This window comes from Carcharodon carcharias, chromosome 8 (genome assembly GCF_017639515.1).
Source record: "Carcharodon carcharias isolate sCarCar2 chromosome 8, sCarCar2.pri, whole genome shotgun sequence".
Classification (NCBI taxonomy): domain Eukaryota; kingdom Metazoa; phylum Chordata; class Chondrichthyes; order Lamniformes; family Lamnidae; genus Carcharodon; species Carcharodon carcharias.
In genome coordinates, this window is record NC_054474.1 from 161,777,683 (window position 1) to 161,797,213 (window position 19,531).

The window sequence follows — 19,531 nt, forward strand, 5'->3', positions numbered from 1 at the left end:
CCATGCACATTGTTTCTAATCAAATAATTATCCAATGCCCTCTTGAATACCTTGGCTGAACCTGCCTCCACCGCACTACCAGGCAATGCATTTCAGACCCGAACCACTCGTGAGAAAAAGTTGTTTCTCACAAAGTCTTAAAATATGAAATCTTATCATGTTATCCTTTCACCTATTAACTGGAAGTTTGAATTTCTTCTTGAAAATTATGGGTCTCCACCGAGATCGTAACCAGTACTTTTGAAGTGTACTTTGGAAAACACAGTAACCAATTAATGTGCAGCGAGGTCTCACAAACAGCAATCATCTATTTCAGGTATTGGTTGAGGGATGAATGTTGGCCAGGGCACCAGGAAAATTTCCCTGCTATATTGAATAATGTCGTGGGATCTTTACTGTCTCATCTTAAAGATATTACAGTGCAGTATTTCCTCAGTAATGCAAAGAAACCATTGCCTAGATTATGTGCTAAAATTTCTGGATCTGAACCCATAATCTGCTGACTCAATTGTGAACCCTATGTCAAAGACATTGGACGGAATTTTCCATGCCCGCTAGTGTGATAAGTGATGTGAGCCGACAATATGGCGTGATCGGTTTCATGATAGTGTGAAACGAGTTTGCAATCGTCCGATCAGCCCGCTGATGGTCAGCCATGTTTCCCGACATTGGACATCGGGAACCTCATTGTAATACATCAGCATGTAATTATCAGGCCAGCCTGCCGAAATTGTCTCCCAGCCCCACTGGATCGTCCGTCCATGTCGGCAGGAAAGCACGCCGACGTGTTTCACAACAGCGTGCAAAAGGCGTGCACTTGGCGGCCTGCACTTTGAGGGGAACTCGCAGGTGAGTACGCAGTAACGTTGTGCAGCGCTCGCCAGGGTCGCCTGCTAAAGTTCAAACTTGAGGGGTGTTGGGGGTCGGGGTTAAGGGTAGCCTTGCCGTTGTGATGGCCCGTGGTGGAGGGGAGGGGTTAAAAGTAGTTTTGCCGTTGAGGCGACTTGTGGTATGTGTGTGTGTGTGTGTGTGTGTGGTGGGGGGGGGGGGGGTGGGGGGGTGGGGGGGTCAAGGGCAGTCTTGCTGTTGAATATAGTGCACTAGCATTCAGGATGGGGGAGTCAGGTGGGTGAGGGAAGTGGCCACGCATTCGTGAAACTTGTATAAAGTGACCATTCCTCTGCAACTAAGACAGTTGAGGCAGAGCCACATTGATATGATTGGGATTGGGCTCCTAGCTTATCTACCCACTCAAACACAAAAGCATCAAAGTGCCAAGTGTTCCAGAGCTTTCCCACCCCCATCCACAGCACAGACTGCAAATTCATGAGCATTTTGGTGGACTGCAGAACAGTTGGACGACTGCGCATGTTGTACAATCTCCTCGCTAAAGCTGACCATGCAGAAGTCACTGCAGGAGGGGCTCACAGCCCTTTGCAATGTCAGCATCCCAGTTTGGGCTAGTCTCCCCCATGGTTCAAGCTAACAGGGCAATTATGCAGCATACTAATCTCTGGTCATCTAAGTGATGGCCAGCAACGTCTGGGAAGCATTTGGGGGCCGTCACCCTTAACCAGGACACGTTCTTAGTACATCCATGCTAACCACACTTCTCTTTCTTTCATGTGCAGGAGTACAACATCAGGATCATGGAGCCTGATGAACTAGCTGTATGCCTGATGGCCTATAGAGCAAAGACGATAGAGGAGAGAGCGACTGAGGCTCCTGGCTGTGCAGACACAGGAGCAGCAGCCCAGGAAAAAGGGATGGCTGGGATTCCCGCAAATGCCGCCCAAAAGCCGAGCGACAACCAGGGTCTATAGACACCACCTGTCATTCCTGCAGATGACCGAGGACCAGTATTGTCGAAGACTGCGCGTGTCGAGGCAACTGGTCGGTCACATTTGCCAGCTATTGCAGCATTTGGCACCACGGGGACATGGAGGGCATCTCCTGCCAATGGCCGTGAAAGTGTCCTCGGCACTCAATTTTTATGCCAGTGGCTCCTTTCAGGGCTCCACAGGTGACCCCTGTGGGATCTCACAAGCCTTCACCCACAAATGCATCCATGAGGGCACAGATGCCATCTTTGCAAGGGCACACAACTTTGTGTATTTTTCCCAAGACCAGGACAGCCAGGATGCAAGAGGTGATTGGATTCGCCCAGATCTCGGGTTTCCCACAGGTTCAGGGTGCGATCAACTGCACTCATGTGGCACTCAGGTCTCCGTCGCAACACATGGTGGACTACATCAATCACAAGAGATTCCATTTGCTGAATATGCAGCTGGTGTGTGACTATCACAAACACATCCTGCAGGTGTGAGCACGGTTTCCAGGAAGTGTGCATGGTGCCTACATCTTCAGTCGGTCACAGATCCATGGAGTCTTCCAGGGTCCACAGATACTGCAGGGATGGCTCCTTGGGGACAAGGGCTACCCAGTGGTCACAGATGCTGAAGAGATGTGGCTAGCTCCTCCTTAAAGGTGCTGAGAGCACACCGAGAGAATGAGAGAATTCTGTGGCGCCTGCCCACTACATTCTGGCAGCAATGACAAGCACCGCCTAGGCGCAGGCATCAGTAATGTTTCCAGGGAGTACGAGGCCGATCATCACTTTGGTCTGAAGGTGCACAGAGCACAGGGAAGAGGCCGGGACTGAGACTCCTGCCTTCATCTTGTGCAGAAAGGTTTCACAACCGAGTGACAAGAACACTGCTCATCAGAACAAGGAGCCATAGGCAGGCAGACATTTTTGGGAGTTTATTGACAATAGTGAACAGTACGCACAAGTGATTAACACTCGTGCCCAGGCTGTGCAATTAATTCTTCTTAACTTTCCTGACCCTGCCACTAAGTCTTGGTGCTCCCCAGACATCCACAGCAGAAGTGGAGGCAGCCTGCTGCCCTGTCTGTGGTGACTTTGGTGGGTGTCCTCTGGAGGGCCCCGGCCTGCTTTCGGGGTCCTGCTATGCGGCAGTGGCACCCTCCTAGGCCTGTGGAGCTGGAGCTGCTGAGGTCACAGGAAGAGGGGAGTTGGATGGGCCGGACACTCTCTGAGTCACCTGTATGGATGGGCCTGGAGTGTGCACCTACTGATACTCCTCCCTATGGGTGCCCAGGGGCCCTAGGCTGTCTCCTGGTGGAGCAGGGGTAGCTGGAGTGAGGTCAAGCTACCTGGTACCCCTCTTGCATACACACTGCTGGAGGCCAATTATGGCATCAGTGATGGAGTTGAGCCCGTGCAGCAGTGCAGGAGCAAAGTCCTGGACCAAGGTTTCCATGGTGGCTGCCATCCTGCCAGTGCCACCATCCTACCAGTATTGACCTCAGTGGATTGGCAAGCCAGCACTATCACCTCAAACTGAATGCAGACGGGCTCCTCCACCATGCCTTGCAATCTGAGGAGTGCAGCGGACATCCGTTCCTGATGTTCTGAGCTTGCCTTTGCAGCTCCAGCAACTGTGACATGACCGAGTCCAGAGATCATCATCTGACTTGGACTCAGCAAAGTTCTGGCCTCCAGCAGTCCTCTGAGTGCCAGAAACCTGGGAAGTCCACAGTGCAATGTGCTCTCCAGATTGTGATCCTGGGGTTATGCTAAAGCCGGGTCTCACCAAGGTGTGTGTCTCTGTGCTGGTGAGATTGGTTGTCTGATGGACGTTACGCTTCTGGACCCTCACTTGGTACAGCACCGCCGACTTCACCGTCAGCACAGGACCAGCCCGGATCCTTGCCTGCCAGCTGGATGCCTCTATGCTCAAAGTCCATGAGGACCTTAATTCCAGGCATTCCACCAGCAGTCTTCGACCTCTCCCTCTTGTTGTGTGCCAGCTTGTCCTGCATGAATGGAGATGGAGAAAGTGTAAGCAGGATGCCTGCCAGACCAGATGATAAGTATGCCTGGCCTGTGTGGGTGGTCAGTGGTCCTATGGACGGGCTGAGGACAATGACGGTGAGTGTGAGAGAGTGAATGGTGATGTCCCTTGAACTGGCAGTGAGGGCCCTGTGGATGTGTGATAGATAGGTTTGTGAGTATTTGAGTTGAGAGTGATGAGAAGAGTGACTTATGTTAGGGAAGGAAACAGTTAAAGAAGTTCAACTGCTAATTATTAGGTTGTTTAAATAAGTACTCGTTTGGTTGTATAAAAGGGATAACAGCTGAGACTAGTGCTATCTGTGAACAGTTTTATGACAGCAATAAATTTCTGTCTGGAGGAGTCTGCCTTGGTTTCGATCTTCATTTCTAAACTACTACTGGAACTTAAGTGGTAGCAGAGGAGGGTTCCTGCTGGTAAGTAAGAAGATTGGAAACTAAGCTTTCTTTGGACAAAAGACTGTATTTGGAGTTAACCTCATGAGCAGAGTGGTTTTGATTCACATATAAAAAAAATGGCTGAATCAAAATGTCGAGTGTCAGGGAATGATTACCCACAATGTTTTCTGAGCTTCAACCATATGACCAATGGAAAAATGAAGTAACCATGTGGACATGGGTTATGTCCTTGCCAAAGTAAAAAAAACAGGGGGTGGCTTTGGCACATTTGCTACCATCTGAACACAAAATAAGATGCAAATTATTTTCGGAGTTGGAGCCTGCGCATTTGGACACAGATGAAGGTTTGGAAATGAAATTAGATTTTATGGATAAGATCTATCTAAAAGATAGATTTAAGAGCTTACGAAGCATGGTCCGATAGAGACAAATTTGGAAAGTTGGAAGAAAATTCCATATAAGATTACATAATGGAATTCAGTAGACTATATGCAAGATTGCAATAGTGCCTTCTAGAAATTCCCCAATTGGTGCTGGCATTCAAGTTACTACACTATGCCAAAGTATCGAATATGGACAGGCTTCTAGTTCTAACAGGAGTTAAGTTTGCAGAAAGGTACACACACACTGCTAGAACAGATGTCAGATGCTCTAAAAAAAAAAATTCCTTGGAAAACATTCCTTTCCAGCAGCGTTTATGGTGCAAACGAGCCATTCGGCAGTAAGACAGAAAATGGAGGATACGATGTTAACGGGATGACGAGACTATTTAGAAACAGGGCGCAGGTGTCAGTACAAAAGGAGATCTGTAACTAGAAACATCTTGGACAATTATGGCAGAAAAGAATTAAGGATTTACGATGAATGAACCCCAGAAATGCCCAAGATGTGGCCAGTGTTTTAGATGAGATTCAAAATATCATTAAGCAACGTACTGTCCTAAACGATATAAGGTGTTTGAAATTAAACATGAGACAGAAGACTCAGAAGAAGATGGAGATATTGACTAAAGAGAGGGCATTGTGTTAGTTACAAGAAGCTTCAGCCCGGTGATGAAAGTCTTGGTGGCAGAGTCCTTCAACTGTGCAGTGCTAAAAAGCAGATGCACATCTACAGTCTGTGGAGTAGACTGTTAAAATGCTACCTGGACTCCTTAAATGACAAGAATAAGGTTAAAGAATTTGAGAATTCGACCAGTTTCAGATTTGGAGATGATAAAACCCTAAAATTTTTAAAAAGGGTAGTGATTCCCTTTAAAAAGGGTAGTGATTCCCTGTAAGATAAATGGAATCAATCATTTCATCAGCACGGATGTAGTGTCTAGTGGAATACCATTACTGTTGAGCAGACCATCGATGAAGAAAGCTCAACTGGAGCTGGACATGGAAAATGACAAGGCCATTGTATTTGGAAAACCTGTGGATTTACAATCTAGACACCACTGTATTCCTTTAATGAAACCTAAATTTTCTATTAAGGAGATTAATGAAATGTTATTAGCGTCAGGGGATAGGCATTTGGAAGACAAAAAGCAAACTGTGTTAAAATTGCATCAGCAGTTTGCCCATGCTTTTTCGCAAAGATTAAAAATTTTGCCAAGGGATGCAGGAATAAGGGATGGAAAGTATGCTAGGCTTATATCACATCTATCACTTATCTCCTCTATATGTAAGAAATACAGAAGGACACCAACACAAACAATAGTGAGTATACCAATAGTGAGGGATTTCAATGAAGTTGTGGCAATGGATTTAAAGGTGTGGGAAAAAGGGAAGAACTTTTTTTTATTTTACTTTTCGTAGATTTGGCAACAAGGTTTAGCCAATCGCCAATCACATACAGTAAAGAAAAGAAAATAATTGTGGATCAGGTAATGAAGAAATGGATAAGGACCAGATTGGGACCTCCAGTGAAATTCCTCACTGATAATGGGGGGTGGAATTTGCTAAGACGAGTTCTGGGATATGTGCAAAAACATGAATATAACAGCTATGAATACTGCAGCTGAAAGCCTTTTTAGTAACAGAGTGTATGAAAGGAATCATGCAGTTAGAGATGAGATGTTTCGTAAAACATTGGCGGATAGACCAAACTGTAAATTAACATCAGCTCTAGCATGGGCTGTCCATGCCAAGAATTCACTGCAGATGGTTGAGGGCTACAGTCTATATCAGCTGGTCTTTGGTAGAAACCCAAAAATTCCTTCAGTCCTGAGTCATCCCTCAGCTTGGGAAGGAACTACAATTAGCTCTATCTTTTCTGAGCATTTAAATGCACTACATGCGAGAAGAAGAGCATTCCTTAAAGCTGAAGTTTCAGGAAAAATTTGGCAAGCTCTAAGACACAATGTATGATCATCAGAAACTATTTTCAATCAGGAAGACATGCTATACTATAAGAGAGAAGGGCTTAACGAGTGGAAAGGCCTGAGAAAGATTATAGGTAAAGATGGTAAAACAGTCATTTTACAACATGGGAACCCAACTATTCAGGTACACTCATCAAGGTTAGTTGGCGCAGACAACAAAATTGCAGGTTTGGAGAGTATAGGAAGGCTGAGGAACCAAGTACTTCTCATACCCGTATGTTACATGACTGTGAGGACCAGGTAGCTGAAATTGACAGGGTATCTGAAGATGGAGACAGTAATTTGGATGAAGATGATGAAGCGATTTTTCCCAGAGGACAACTGCCGAAAACTGGCACTAAAATTACATAGTTGCCAGAAGGGGACAGTCAATGGCGGGATGTAACTATTGTAGATAGAGCAGGAAAGGCCACTGGAAAATATAAAAGCTGGGTAAACGTACGAAATAAAAGGACTGGATGTTAGGCCTACGGATTGGGAACATGAAGTACAAAAATGGAAGGCATGGAAATGCAGCATCATTTCAGACAGTGGGTCTGGGAGCGAACATGCCTCTCGGAAGAGATTGTGAACTGTTGAAAGAAAATCTATAAATGGGAGAGGGAGATCAAACAGTAACAGTCCGGAGCATGATGGAAGGCAGGATAGAGGGTGTAGCTTAACGAGGTCAAGGAATATGACACAGACTGGTAATGCTACAAGGAGCAGAAGCCCTTGTGATCGAGAAGTCTTAGCAGCTTCAGACAAATTAGACAATAAATTAATAAAGGATGCCAAACAGCAAGAACTACATAGTTGGAAAGAATTTGGGGTATACACAGAGGTGCCAGATAGGGGATAACCAGCTCTGTTTCATAGATGGACATGCACGGAAAAGGTGCTTCCAGATGGGACTTAAAGCTAAACCCAGGCTAGTGGCATGAGGATTTGAAGAAAAATTGGGTGAACAGGATATAAGAGTAGATTCACCCATGGCAGGGAAAGTTATGCTGGAGATCATTTTAGCTCTACTGGTTACAAATGCTTAGGAATGTAAATCCATTCATATTAAAGTTGCTTTTTTGCAGGGAAACCAACTTCAAAGGGAAGTTTTTCTCCATCCACCAAAAGGGGCGCCAAATGCAGAAGGGACTCTGGAAGCTAAATAAATGCGTATATGGTTTAAATGATGCCTCCAGAGTTTGGTATTTTTCAGTGAGGTCAGTTTTGTTAAAGTTGGGCTGTCTTCATTTGGAAGCAAATCTGGCAATGTTTTATTGGCAACATGGAGGGAAACTTGCAGGCATCTTGATGATGCATGTAGATGATTTTTTTGTGGGGTGGTAGTAGCGAATTTGAAACAATTGTCATTGGTGTGGGCTCAGAACAGAGTTTAAAATTGGAAGTCAGGTTTCTGGTGTGTTTAAGTACACTGGATTGGAAATCAGGTAGAGCGGATTGTATATCCTTTTTACATCAGCAATTCTATTTAGAGAATGTCAATCCCATTGCAGTTAGTCATGGTAGGAGCTCCCAGAAAGAGACAGCGGTTTCTAAAACAGAAAAAGAGGAACTCTGAAGCCTAACTGGGCAACTCAATTGGCTAGGCAAACAAACAAGGCTAGATGTCAGTTTTGACGTTTTGGAATTGAGCTCTAAAATGAACAATCCCATGGTTGAAGAAATCATTCGGGCAAACAAAGCACTGACAAAATTAAAAATGGAGCAGTGTTTTTTGAAATTCCTATCTTTGGGTGATGTTAGAAAAATGAAACTGTGTTCAGTGATGCGGCCTATGCAAATCTATGTGATGGGTTTTCAAGTGCAGGAGGATTTCTAATTTCTCATGGTGGGGGAAAAAGGCAAATGCTGCCCTTTGGCATGCGAATCTAAAAAGATACAAAGAGTTGTTAAAAATACGTTAGCAGCGGAGACTCTTGCCCTTGCTGAGGTGGTAGCTATGGCGTTCTTTATTACAAAGATACTGGCAGAAGTTTTAAATGGAAAAGGGTATTCAGGAATGGTACCTATCGAATGTCATATCTAATAAGTCACTTTGGGAAAACGTTCAATCTATGAAGTGCGTTAACGAAAAGAGATTGCGAATTGACACTGCAAGCTTAAAACAGATGCTCAAGAATAAGGAGATTGGCAAGATCAAATTAATTCATAGCAGCTACCAATTATCTGACTGTTTCGCCAAAAGGGAAGCGAGCGCCAAGAAGTTACAGGAGATCCTCAAAGAGGGACATATTTTTCTTTAAAGAAAAAATATTACTTTTCTGTGGACATATCTTTTTTTTTTAAGGAGGGGAATAAGGTCAATTTATTGAATGAAAAAAAATATATTGATGTTTGTTATTACCATTTTTTTTGTATGATTATACAAACTTAAGGGCTACTTTTTAAGAGGGAAATCTGTTAGGGAAGGAAACAGTTAAAGAAGTTCAATTGCTAATTACTTGGTTGTTTAACTAAATGCCCATTTGGTTGTATAGAAGTGATAACAGCTGAGACTAGTGCTGTCTGTGGACAGTTTTATGACAAGCAATAAAACTGTCTGAAGGAGTCTGTCTTGGTTTGTCTTCATTTCTAAACAACTATTGGAACTCAACAACTTACCCTGGCGAAATGGAGATCATTATTCATCCTCTCACAGCACTGGGTGGCTGTCCTCTTTTGGCGCTAACCACCGCTGCCACTGCCGCCCAAGCCGGGTTAGTGCTGTTGCTGCTCATCCTGCAGCCAGGGCAGGGGTAAAGGACATCCCAACAGGCCTCCATGGCATCCAAAAGGTGCTCGAGGGATGTGTCACTGAACATGGGGGCTGCAGTCATTTTCAGTTTCAGGGCCATGTCTTTCATGCAGCAGTGGTGGTCTGGAAGTTGAGATGTGTGCTTGCGGCTGAGCTTTAAATATGGCGCCTGGCATGATGCAGCAGCAGGGTGATGGCGGGCTGGTGAATAAGAGCCCACCTGCCATGGAAACAGCATTTTTCCCGGGAATGCATAAATAATGTGGCAGGTTTGGGATGATACTGCATGAAAACCCGCCATTGTGGCTGGCGGGTAACACATCGTCTTATCTGCCCACTACCACACTTAGTGCAAATCAGGGAAAATTCCACCCATTAACTCATCTGTTATCTCCACAGATGCTGACTAAGCCGCAGGGAATTTCCAGCCCTCTTTCTTTAGATTCAGGTTTTTGGCATCTAGATTTTCTTAAATTTTATCTTTTATGTTTCTATTTGGTTTATGATGCTTTCACATGACAGAGAAACAAAGGTGAGATTGCAGTGTCTAATTGGTCTAATGGTTAGGAACTAAGTTATGAGGCTCGCCAACAGTACTGGTTAGCTGTGCTGTGTAATCTGGCATATTAACATTATTGCTAGTTGTGTTAACGTTTTATCTGGCATTACTCTGCTCCTTACTTTTTTGCCTGAGAAAGTTTGTTCTCCAATACAAGGCAATTCCCCTTGATGTGGCTTTTCTCTCTCTCCAGAGATTCAATATTATGCTGAAGGGAATTTATCTTGGTGTTCAGCTGGTCTACATCTTGCCGATCCTTCTCAATAAGCTGCTTCTGGTGATCAATTTCAGCTCGTTGACACTGGGAGGTAAGTTGCAGGTTTTCTAGTTCACTCTTCCCCTGAAGCAAAATAACATTTAATGAGTACAGTAAAAATTAATCATGCAGCATTGGCCAAAAAAGTCCTACTCTGGCTACAACTTGGGTATTTTTTTTTAATAAAGTGTACTATGTACAAATTATAGCGATGAATGCTCCTGAGCCCTTATTATGATTATTTCAAAATGAAAGAATAATGCATTTTTGTAGAACAAAAGCTCAAATTCTTCTTCATTATACCTGTAGTAATGCCTATTGCGCCCATTAGAGGAGATAATGTGAGTGCTTTATATACAGTACTAATATTTTACTTACAAATAAATGACAAGGAATTATGAACCAGCTTAAGGAAAAAGGACCAAGGCTTTTGAAAGGGACAAATAAACAAGTTTTTTCCTGGATTGTTTTAAGTTTTGATATTGCTTTGGGTATGAAATTTATAACGCAACAATTTATCTGCTGTTACTAGCTAGCCAAGAGGGGGCATGGAAATGCCATTTTTCTCTAGGTAACATTTCCTTTGCACATCTCAATAAAGGAAAAGCTGTTTCTGCTGGATGATTTAACCAGTAGCAGTTACCGCTGGAAAACACTAACTAAAAAGCACATCTTATTGATTAGGGACCAAAAAGATTTCCTTGTGGAGGTAGAGGGCATGGTTGAGGCACTAAATGAGTAATTTTCATCTGTCTTCATTAAAGGAAAGAATACTCCAACATCACAGTAAAGGAGGAGGTAGGAGAGCAATTGAATAGATTTTTAAAAAAAAGATGGAGGCACTTCAAAGATTGGTAGCACTCAAGTAGAAAAGTCACCTGGCCTGGTTGGGTTGCATCCTAAGTTGCTGAGGGAAGTAAGGTTGGAAATTGTGGAGGCTCTGGCCACAATCTTCCCATCTCCTCAAAAATGGGGGTGGTGTCAGAGATTAAGAGAACTGTAAATGTTACACCCCTGTTCAAAAAAAGGGAGAGATAAACCTGGCAACTACAGGTAATTCAGCCAAATGTTGATGGTGGGTAAATTTTCTCATGACAATGATATGGAACAAAATGAAGTTGCACTTAGAAAAATATGGCTTAATAGATGAAGGCCAGCAGATTTGTTAAGAGGTAAATTGTGTTTGACTAATTTATGGAATTGGGAACATAGGAACAGAAGGACATTTAGCTCCTAGAATTTGTTCTGCCATTTAGTGAGATCATGGCTGATCTGTGGTTGAACTCTACATACATGCCTTTGCCCCATATTTCTAACGTCTATCAGGCTTAAAATTAGTCTGCTGTATTCTCCATGGCAATCAGCACTCTCTTCACATACAGTACATATTGTCCTCTTCCTCCTATATAGGTATTCTTACGAAGTGTCCCGAAGGGTACAAGACGAAAAGCTTCAACATGTCTCTCTTCAGCAATACACATTCAATTTTGCTACACAATTTACAGACCTCCCGTAGCACAGCTTGTGTCCTCTCCAATTCCTTCATTTTCACCTCCTGGTGCTGCTTCAATTCCAAGAGTTCATCATTTTCTAACTGCACCATTTCCAGAACATGTTTCAGCTCTAGGGATAAAAGATTAGGAAACAAAATATGCTTTTGACTGGGACAAAAGTATCAAGAGGAAAACAAAAATACACACAAGAACCTTCATTTATCTAGATTGGTTTAAAGTTGAAATTAGGTTTTACATTTCTAACATCTCATACATGTACTATTGATTAACAGTAAGACCTAAATGCTAATGCCATACTATACTAATTTTGCACTCCCACTTACAATTGATCTCAATAAAAAGAAAGCACGGAGAAAAGCTGCCTCTATTACTTGGTCAACTAACCATGAAACAAGTAAAAATATTGCTTTGTGTGAACATGATGAAATAAAACAGCAACTGTCCAATGCAAGGTTACCTTTACAGTTAACTGGTTATGGGCCTGCATCAAAAAACTCCTCGCAGGCCCCAGCAAAGTGTAGCTCCAGCGTTTTCAAGGAGGCCATGCCCCCTTTTTAATGGGGATTGAGTGGGGTCAGAAGCCAGGGGTTGAGGTTGGGGTCTGAGGTCGGGGGAGGGATATCCAAGGTCAGGTGTCCGGGGGTTGAGTGGGGTCCGAGGTTGGGCAGGGGTGTCCGGGATCGGGGGAGGGGGGTCCGGGGAGTCCTGTGGGGTCAGTTACTTAGAAGTTAGAAAAGGTTTTAATTGTTCTAACTTTTTCTGGGTAACTATTGGTATAACCCCGGCAGAACCATCCGAAGTTTGCGATTTGAACCACATTTTTGGATGGCTCCGAGCAAATAGCACAATTGTCCTGAGGAAGTGTGCACTTCGGGGCAATTGCCATGCAAACCCTTACCTGGGAACTTGCCAGAGGGATTTCCCAGTGCATCCTTGGGATACCCCCAAATCCAACACTGGGTAGCGCAGAAGTTACAGGCCACTGTCTTATTAATAATTGTTGGTCAATTCTCATAAATGGCTCACTGGGAATGAATATTTTTGATAAACATATATTTAAAAAACACGATTTCCCTTTTAGCACAATGGATGAGCTATAAATTAACTAGAATAAACGCTCCTAGCTTTACCCCATACATTAGGCAAGATACTAAAATTGTAAGAACCAAATGGAACTATCAATTTTAACTTCATACTGAACAACGTGATTGCCAGGCCATCCTGGGAATATTAAGAGAGCTTATTTTACCTATTCTCAGTGTGTTGTCATCAAAAATTTTCCAAGAAAGTAACATTATGTAACACATTTTCTAGGTCAGTAAATGTTCTGAAATATCGCTTCTAATTTTTAGAAAACCAACCTGTTTTTTGCTTGATTATCTGTGCTCGCATGCTCTGAAGCCTTACTTCCTCATTCATCACTTCTTGTTTTGACAAGAAAAGTTGTGAATTTTTCTCACTGATCTGAGCATTTAGTTCTCCTTTTTGTGCACTCATCTCTTCAAGCAAGGTCTTCAGCTCCTGTAAAATATAACTTTTATTTTTAACTATTCTGTGACGAATATTCATGCCTTATCACAGATACTCAAAAAATACCCAAAAAATGCTGGAAAAAACACAGCAAGTAAATTAGTCTCTCTGGAAAGAATAGAAAAGTTAACATTTTATATGTACCTTTTGATTAAGAACACTGACTTTTTGGTTAGCAGACTCACTTAACAGAGAAAAAGTCCAGAGAGAACAGATGTCCTAAAATTCAGTCTGGAAATGATTTTCTCTTAACCCACTATAAGAGCTGCAAAGTTTTGAAGTCTTACAGACCAGTTAGAGTCTCCAATTTCTTCTCCAAATGGATAAGCCTCATCACTTGTCCCTACAGGCCAGTTAGGGTTTCTACTTTCCTTTCCAAAATGGATAACCTTTGTGTCTCAGGATAGTTCTATTCATTTTAATGGAAACTGGTGCTTCATACTTGCCTGGAACCTGATCTAGGACAGTTGGTTAGAGGGAAGCACACTACTGGCAGGGTTCTGCACATTCAGTAGTGTTATGATCCCCTTAGAGGCTGTTAACTTTTTAAGAGATATGAATTCCCAGTGACCAATGCAAAGAAGTGCACAAGATTTTACGTCTTAAGACTTGTATTGCAACAAAAAAACTCAAAAATTAACATGAATAAACATTATTTAATTAACAATTAGTACATTAAATTACAAGAGAGGTATTAAGTTCTTAATACAACCAAAAAAACCGATGTCACATTTATACATGACACTGCACTCAGTAGAAATGTAGTCTTGTGTTTAAAGGCCCCAATCTCCTCCTAGATTTAACAGGATCTCTTCTCTTTGACCCACCAGGGTGAAATATCTGAGTGTTCTTTTAAACAAAGTCCCCATCACTCAATCTTCTGAGCATATGCAAATGGGCTTCCTGTAGCAAGGCACCTACTGGTGACTCTTTGGTCTTGAACTCTCCATGAGCTTCATTTCTTTGAACAGGGAATCCATCCTCACCAGCACTTTGCTTTGAGGTTAATTAGAAAACAATCCTTTTTTCCCTCTGCTTGGCATAGCAGACCTGTTGAGGGTGGTCTTCCGCAAATCTCCTTGTCTGACTCAGTCTGAAAGTCCTCTTTTGTGTCCATGTGTTAAAACTTGCATCTTACTTTCAATAAGTTTTGATCTGAGCCCATCCCCATAGCAACCAAGTCACATGGGCTTGTCTCTGGGCCGATTTTGTATGAGATCACATGGATTTGTCTCCAAACCTCTCCATTTTACCTTGAATTAAAGGACACAGTTTAAACATAATGATCTTATAAAAGTCCAGTATTCGTAAGAGTAGGTTGAGGGCTTTCCCAGGGTAGATGGCTCAATATCAGCTCCAGGCCAGCCTGAAGTAAATGGAGCATTACTGGAATACATGCAATGTTGAACATGTAACAAAAGGGCAGTTGGGGAAGAAAGTCTTCATGTAACCGTAAATCAAGTAAATTTTGTTAATGGGTTAAAAAGATAACACCTCTTCCACTGAGGCTGTCTCAGAAGAAACAAATGAAGGCAAGCACAGTGAAACAAATGAAGGCAAGCACAGTGAAGCAAATTTCCCACATATAAACTTTTACCTGAGATCCTACTTCAGGATGATTTATATGTATTGTTACAATCAAGTGAGGAGGGGTGGAATAGCTCCCCTATTTTCTTACTTCTCGATTTAACTGCAACAGGTTTTTTAAAAAAAAGATATGCTTGCCAATTCAGTGAGCGTTTAACTATTTACGTGCGGTGGCCGTAAAAAGACACACAGATTTTCTTGAGCTTTTTTTAAAAAAAGGATAGTTTTTATTGTACTCAACCTGGTCTAGGATAAATAATAAAAACGCTCCACCTTTCACACACACACGTGCGCACACACGCGCGCCCAAAATAAAAGTGGGAGGATAAATTAAGCAACTTAAATTCCAGTAAAGTTAAAAGGTTATACGGGTCTTGAATGTTGGCGGCTTGGCTGACTTCAGACTGAATTTGGTGTTCCTTCTGGGTCAGTGTTGAGGCGGTTTAAAGACGTAGACAGACAATTTATCTATTCTTCTGAAGATAGCAGCTGAGGGGTTGAGTTCTTTTTAAAATCGTCTGCAGCACATGCATAGTAAAAATCAGCAGACAAGGTTCAAAACCTGCAAGTTGGATGGAGATGGTGGGGACAGGGGGAGGGAAGGGAAAGACAGGGGGATCCCATCCGGGGTCTTGTTGCTTCAGTGTTTCAATTGCTTGTCCCAGTGTGCAGAAAAAAAAAGTTGCTTAAACACTCAAAGGAAAGCTGGTTTGTCATATGATCCTCTCTCTCCAACTGCCCAGAGAACATAATATGATCATGGCCAGTGTATTTCCATTGTAATTTGATTAGATCATGCTGGGAATTCCTCTCTTGGCCAAAGTCCTGTTGTCCAAGTGATTATGTCTATTGGTGTGTCACCACCCAGTTGCATACCCAGGTGATTGTCTGGATGCTTTGCTAATGGGATAGGAGATGGCATCCATTCATACTCCTGCAAGGCAATTGTTCCTGTGGCAACTTTGCAGGCAGACTGGCTCCACTTTGTGGCCTTGGAATGTAGAAGGTACAGTGTTGCAAATGTGCAGCCATCTTTGACTGTGATCTCAAGTCCTTGGAATGAGGCTTTAATATTTTTAACAATTCAATTAAGGGTTTCCAGCCAGAAAATTCAAACATCATTTTTGACATAAAACATAGTTTCACCACAATATTGAAAACTTTCGGTAGAATACATCATGCAATACAAATAAATACACTGACCCGAATTTGGCGCTGCTTATCAACCACCTCTGCCTCAACATCACCAAGAACTTCCGTTAGGCTTGCTTTTTTCTCTTCAATATCATTCTGAAAAAAGTGAAGCTCCTCTTTCTTTTTGCCTGAACACCTGTCCAACATCATTAATTCTTTCTGCAGTACCTCAACCTGATGGGAAAAGAACAGTAATCACAATATTACTGCTGTAAATGTGCAAAGGAATTAAAATTGGGCTTTAATTTAAAATTTAAATTAGTGGCATTGTAATGGATCCTTTGCCTAAACTAACTGTTTTTAACATTGTGTTTTTTAATTCTATTCCATATCAACTTTTAAGTTTCTCTTCAATCTGCAGCATCTCCCTACACCACACAGAATGCACTGCCTGAGAAGCCAGCAGATGACCAGTATTAATGTCTTTGATTATGCTGGTTTATTACTAGACACAAAGGGCTACATTTTCAGGCAGGGAAAGGTGGTAGACTGGATCTGATCCTGGGATTTCCAGCACCCTCAATTTTCACCAGCGCAAGAGAAGGATGCAGACTAGCACCCTCTGTTGCGGAGATGGCACCTCCTAGCCCCTCTGCAATTATCAACGATTTGGGCCAGCTTCTGGATGACTTGTGGTTCATAGCCCCTCAGAACCATAGTCTCGACAAGGGAGCCTTTTGAAAGATAACTTCAGAAAGTCTTATCCGTGATCCTCATGCCCTCTGCCCACCCCTCATACCCTCGTTGCCAACTAGCACTTCCATGCCCATTCACCCAGTATAGAACCAACGAACCCTATAGTAACAATGACATGTGTGAGGGACCATTGGGGGTGGGTTGGGGCGTATGAGGACTAGAGGGCCAAATATTGAATAAAACAACTGCGGCAAAGACCCAGAGTACCAAGGCGTGCCTTTCAACCAGCCCACCTTGGCACTTGGCAGATCCTAATGTTTCCACGGGGGTGCAGGCCTGACTCCAGCATGCACCCGCTCCCCCCCAAAGCGAAAATTGCACCTTTCAAGGCATCTTTTCCCAATTCCTGTTACCCCCCCTAACATGAAAATCCAGCCCAAGTGAGTGAACGATAGCCTTTTAACATTTCAGAACTTTCCAGCCTGTATGCTCAATTCCTCAAAAGCAGAAGGTAAATTTGTTATTTCTACTGCAGTAACATCTATTATCTTGATTAAATTCAGCTTTGCCAATCCTTTCAACAGAATTAATTAATTTAATTCGGTGACATTTTCTGAAATTACCTTAATATTTAGACTTTCCAATTCACTCTTTTTGTCATGTAACAATGTTGTTGCTTCCCTCAGTGTTTCCAGGTGCTGTTTTTCTTTAGTTTCCGCCAACTGGATCTCTGTTTGTAGTTTTTCTAGGCTAAACATTAAAAAGAAAATTAATAAACTCTGATATATTTAGCAAGATATGTTATACCAGCCATACCAGCAAACATTACTTTAATCAAAAACAAAAATAGCTGGAAAACTCAGCAGGTCTGACAGCATCTGCGGAGAGGAATACAGTTAACATTTCGAGTCCGTATGACTCTTCATCAGAACTAATGAAAAATAGAAAAGAGGTGAAATATAAGCTGGTTGAGGGGGGTGGGACAGGTAGAACTGGATAGAGGGCCAGTGATAGGGGGAGGCAAAGAAGAGATTGCCAAAGATGTCATAAACAAAAGGGCGTTGATGGTGGTGATATTAGCTAAGGAGTGTGCTAATGGTGACCTTAAGGGTAGAAAGTAGGACGAGCAAGTGACAGATAGTCTTAGTGGGGGGTGGGGTGGGGGGAAGGGATCGAAATAGGCTAAAAGGTGGAGATAAAACAATGGATGGAAATAAATTTAAAAATAACCACCTTCAACACCTCTTTGTCCTTTTGTCTATGACATCTTTTGGCTATCTCCACCTATCACTGGCCCTCTATTCAGCTCTACTTGTTCCACCTCCCCTTAAACCAGCTTATACTTCACCTCTTTTCTATTTTTACTTAGTTCTGTTGAAGAGTCATATGGACTCGAAACATTAACTGTGTTCCTCTCTGCAGATGCTGCCAGACTTGCTGAGTTTTTCCAGGTATTTTTACTGTTGTTTTGGATTTCCAGCATCTGCAGTTTTTTGCTTTTAAAAATAATGGAAATGGGTGGAAAAAGAAAATATATATTAAAAAGATTATAAATTATTGGAAAAAGGGGGGATTGGAAAGGGGTGGGGATGGAGGAGAGTGTTCAGGATCTGAAGTTGTTGAACTTAATGTGAAATCCAAAAGGCTATAAAGTGCCTAGTCGGAAGATGAGGTGCTGTTCCTCCAGTTTGGGTTGAGCTTCACTGGAACATTGCAGCAGGCCAAGGATGGACATGTGGGCATGAGAGCAGGGTGGGGTGTTGGAATGGCAAGTGACAGGGAGGTCTGGGTCATGCTTACAGACAGACCAAAGGTGTTCCGCAAAGCGGTCACCCAGTCTGAGTTTGGTGTCTCCAATGTAAAGGAGACCGCATTGGGAGCAGCGAATCCAGTAGACTAAGTTGAGGGAAGTGCAAGTGAAGTGCTGCTTCACTTGAAAGGAGTGTTTGGGCCCTTGGACGGTGAGGAGGGGGGAAGTAAAGGGGCAGGTGTTGCACCTTCTGCAGTTGCATGGGAAGGTGCCGTGGGGTGGGGTGGGGTGGGGGGGGGGGGTTAAGGTTTAGGGGGTGATGGAGGAGTGGACCATGGTGTCCCGAAGGGAACGATCCCTGCGGAATGCCGCCCGGGGGGTAGGGGAGGAGATGAAGGGAAGATGTGTTTGGCGGTGGCATTATGCTGGAGTTGGCGGAAATGGCAGAGGATGATACTTTGAATGCAGAGGCTGGTGGGGTGATAAGTAAGGACAAGGGGGACCCTATCATGGTTCTGGGAGGGAGAGGAAGGTGTGAGGGCGGATGTGCGGGAGATGAGCCGGACACGGTTGAGGGCCCTGTCAACCACCATGGGTGGAAAACCTCGGTTAAGGAAGAAGTTAAGACATGTCAGAGGAACTGTTTTGGAAACTGACATCAGAACAGATGCGACGGAGGCAAAGGAACTGAGAGAATGGGATGGAGTCCTTACAGGAAGCAGGGTGTGAGGAGCTGTAGTCGAGGTAGCTATGGGAGTTGGTAGGCTTGTAATGAATATTGGTGGACAATCTATCACCAGAGATTGAGACAGAGAGGTCAAGGAAGGGAAGGGAAGTGTCAGTGATGGACCATGTGAAAATGATGGAGGGGTGGAAATCGGAAGCAAAATTAATAAATTTTTCCCGGTCCAGATGAGAGCATGAAGCGGCATCGAAGCAGTCATCGGTGTACTGAAGAAAGAGTTGTGGGAGGGGGCCTGAGTAGGACTGGAACAAGGTATGTTCCACATACCCCATTAATTTAATGAAGCTTATTCCCTGAATAAGAACCCTAGCCTCTTTGTAAGTTACATTACTACTGTCCTATATGTCGTAAAGCTGCTGAATTTTGTCCCCTAATTTCAAGC

At 43.2% G+C, this 19,531-nt stretch overlaps 1 protein-coding gene across 1 annotated transcript in view; it reads right to left on the minus strand.

Moving 5' to 3' along the window:
• The window catches only part of cntrl (centriolin), a 132,081-nt gene that overhangs the window by 24,637 nt on the left and 87,913 nt on the right, over positions 1-19,531 (minus strand). The window contains exons 29-33 of the mRNA XM_041193665.1: positions 17,278-17,404; positions 16,028-16,192; positions 13,069-13,228; positions 11,701-11,816; positions 10,060-10,277 (exon numbers count right to left, since the gene is read on the minus strand). Coding sequence (XP_041049599.1) covers positions 10,060-10,277; positions 11,701-11,816; positions 13,069-13,228; positions 16,028-16,192; positions 17,278-17,404 — 786 coding nt within the window. The remainder of the gene's footprint in view (positions 1-10,059; positions 10,278-11,700; positions 11,817-13,068; positions 13,229-16,027; positions 16,193-17,277; positions 17,405-19,531) is intronic.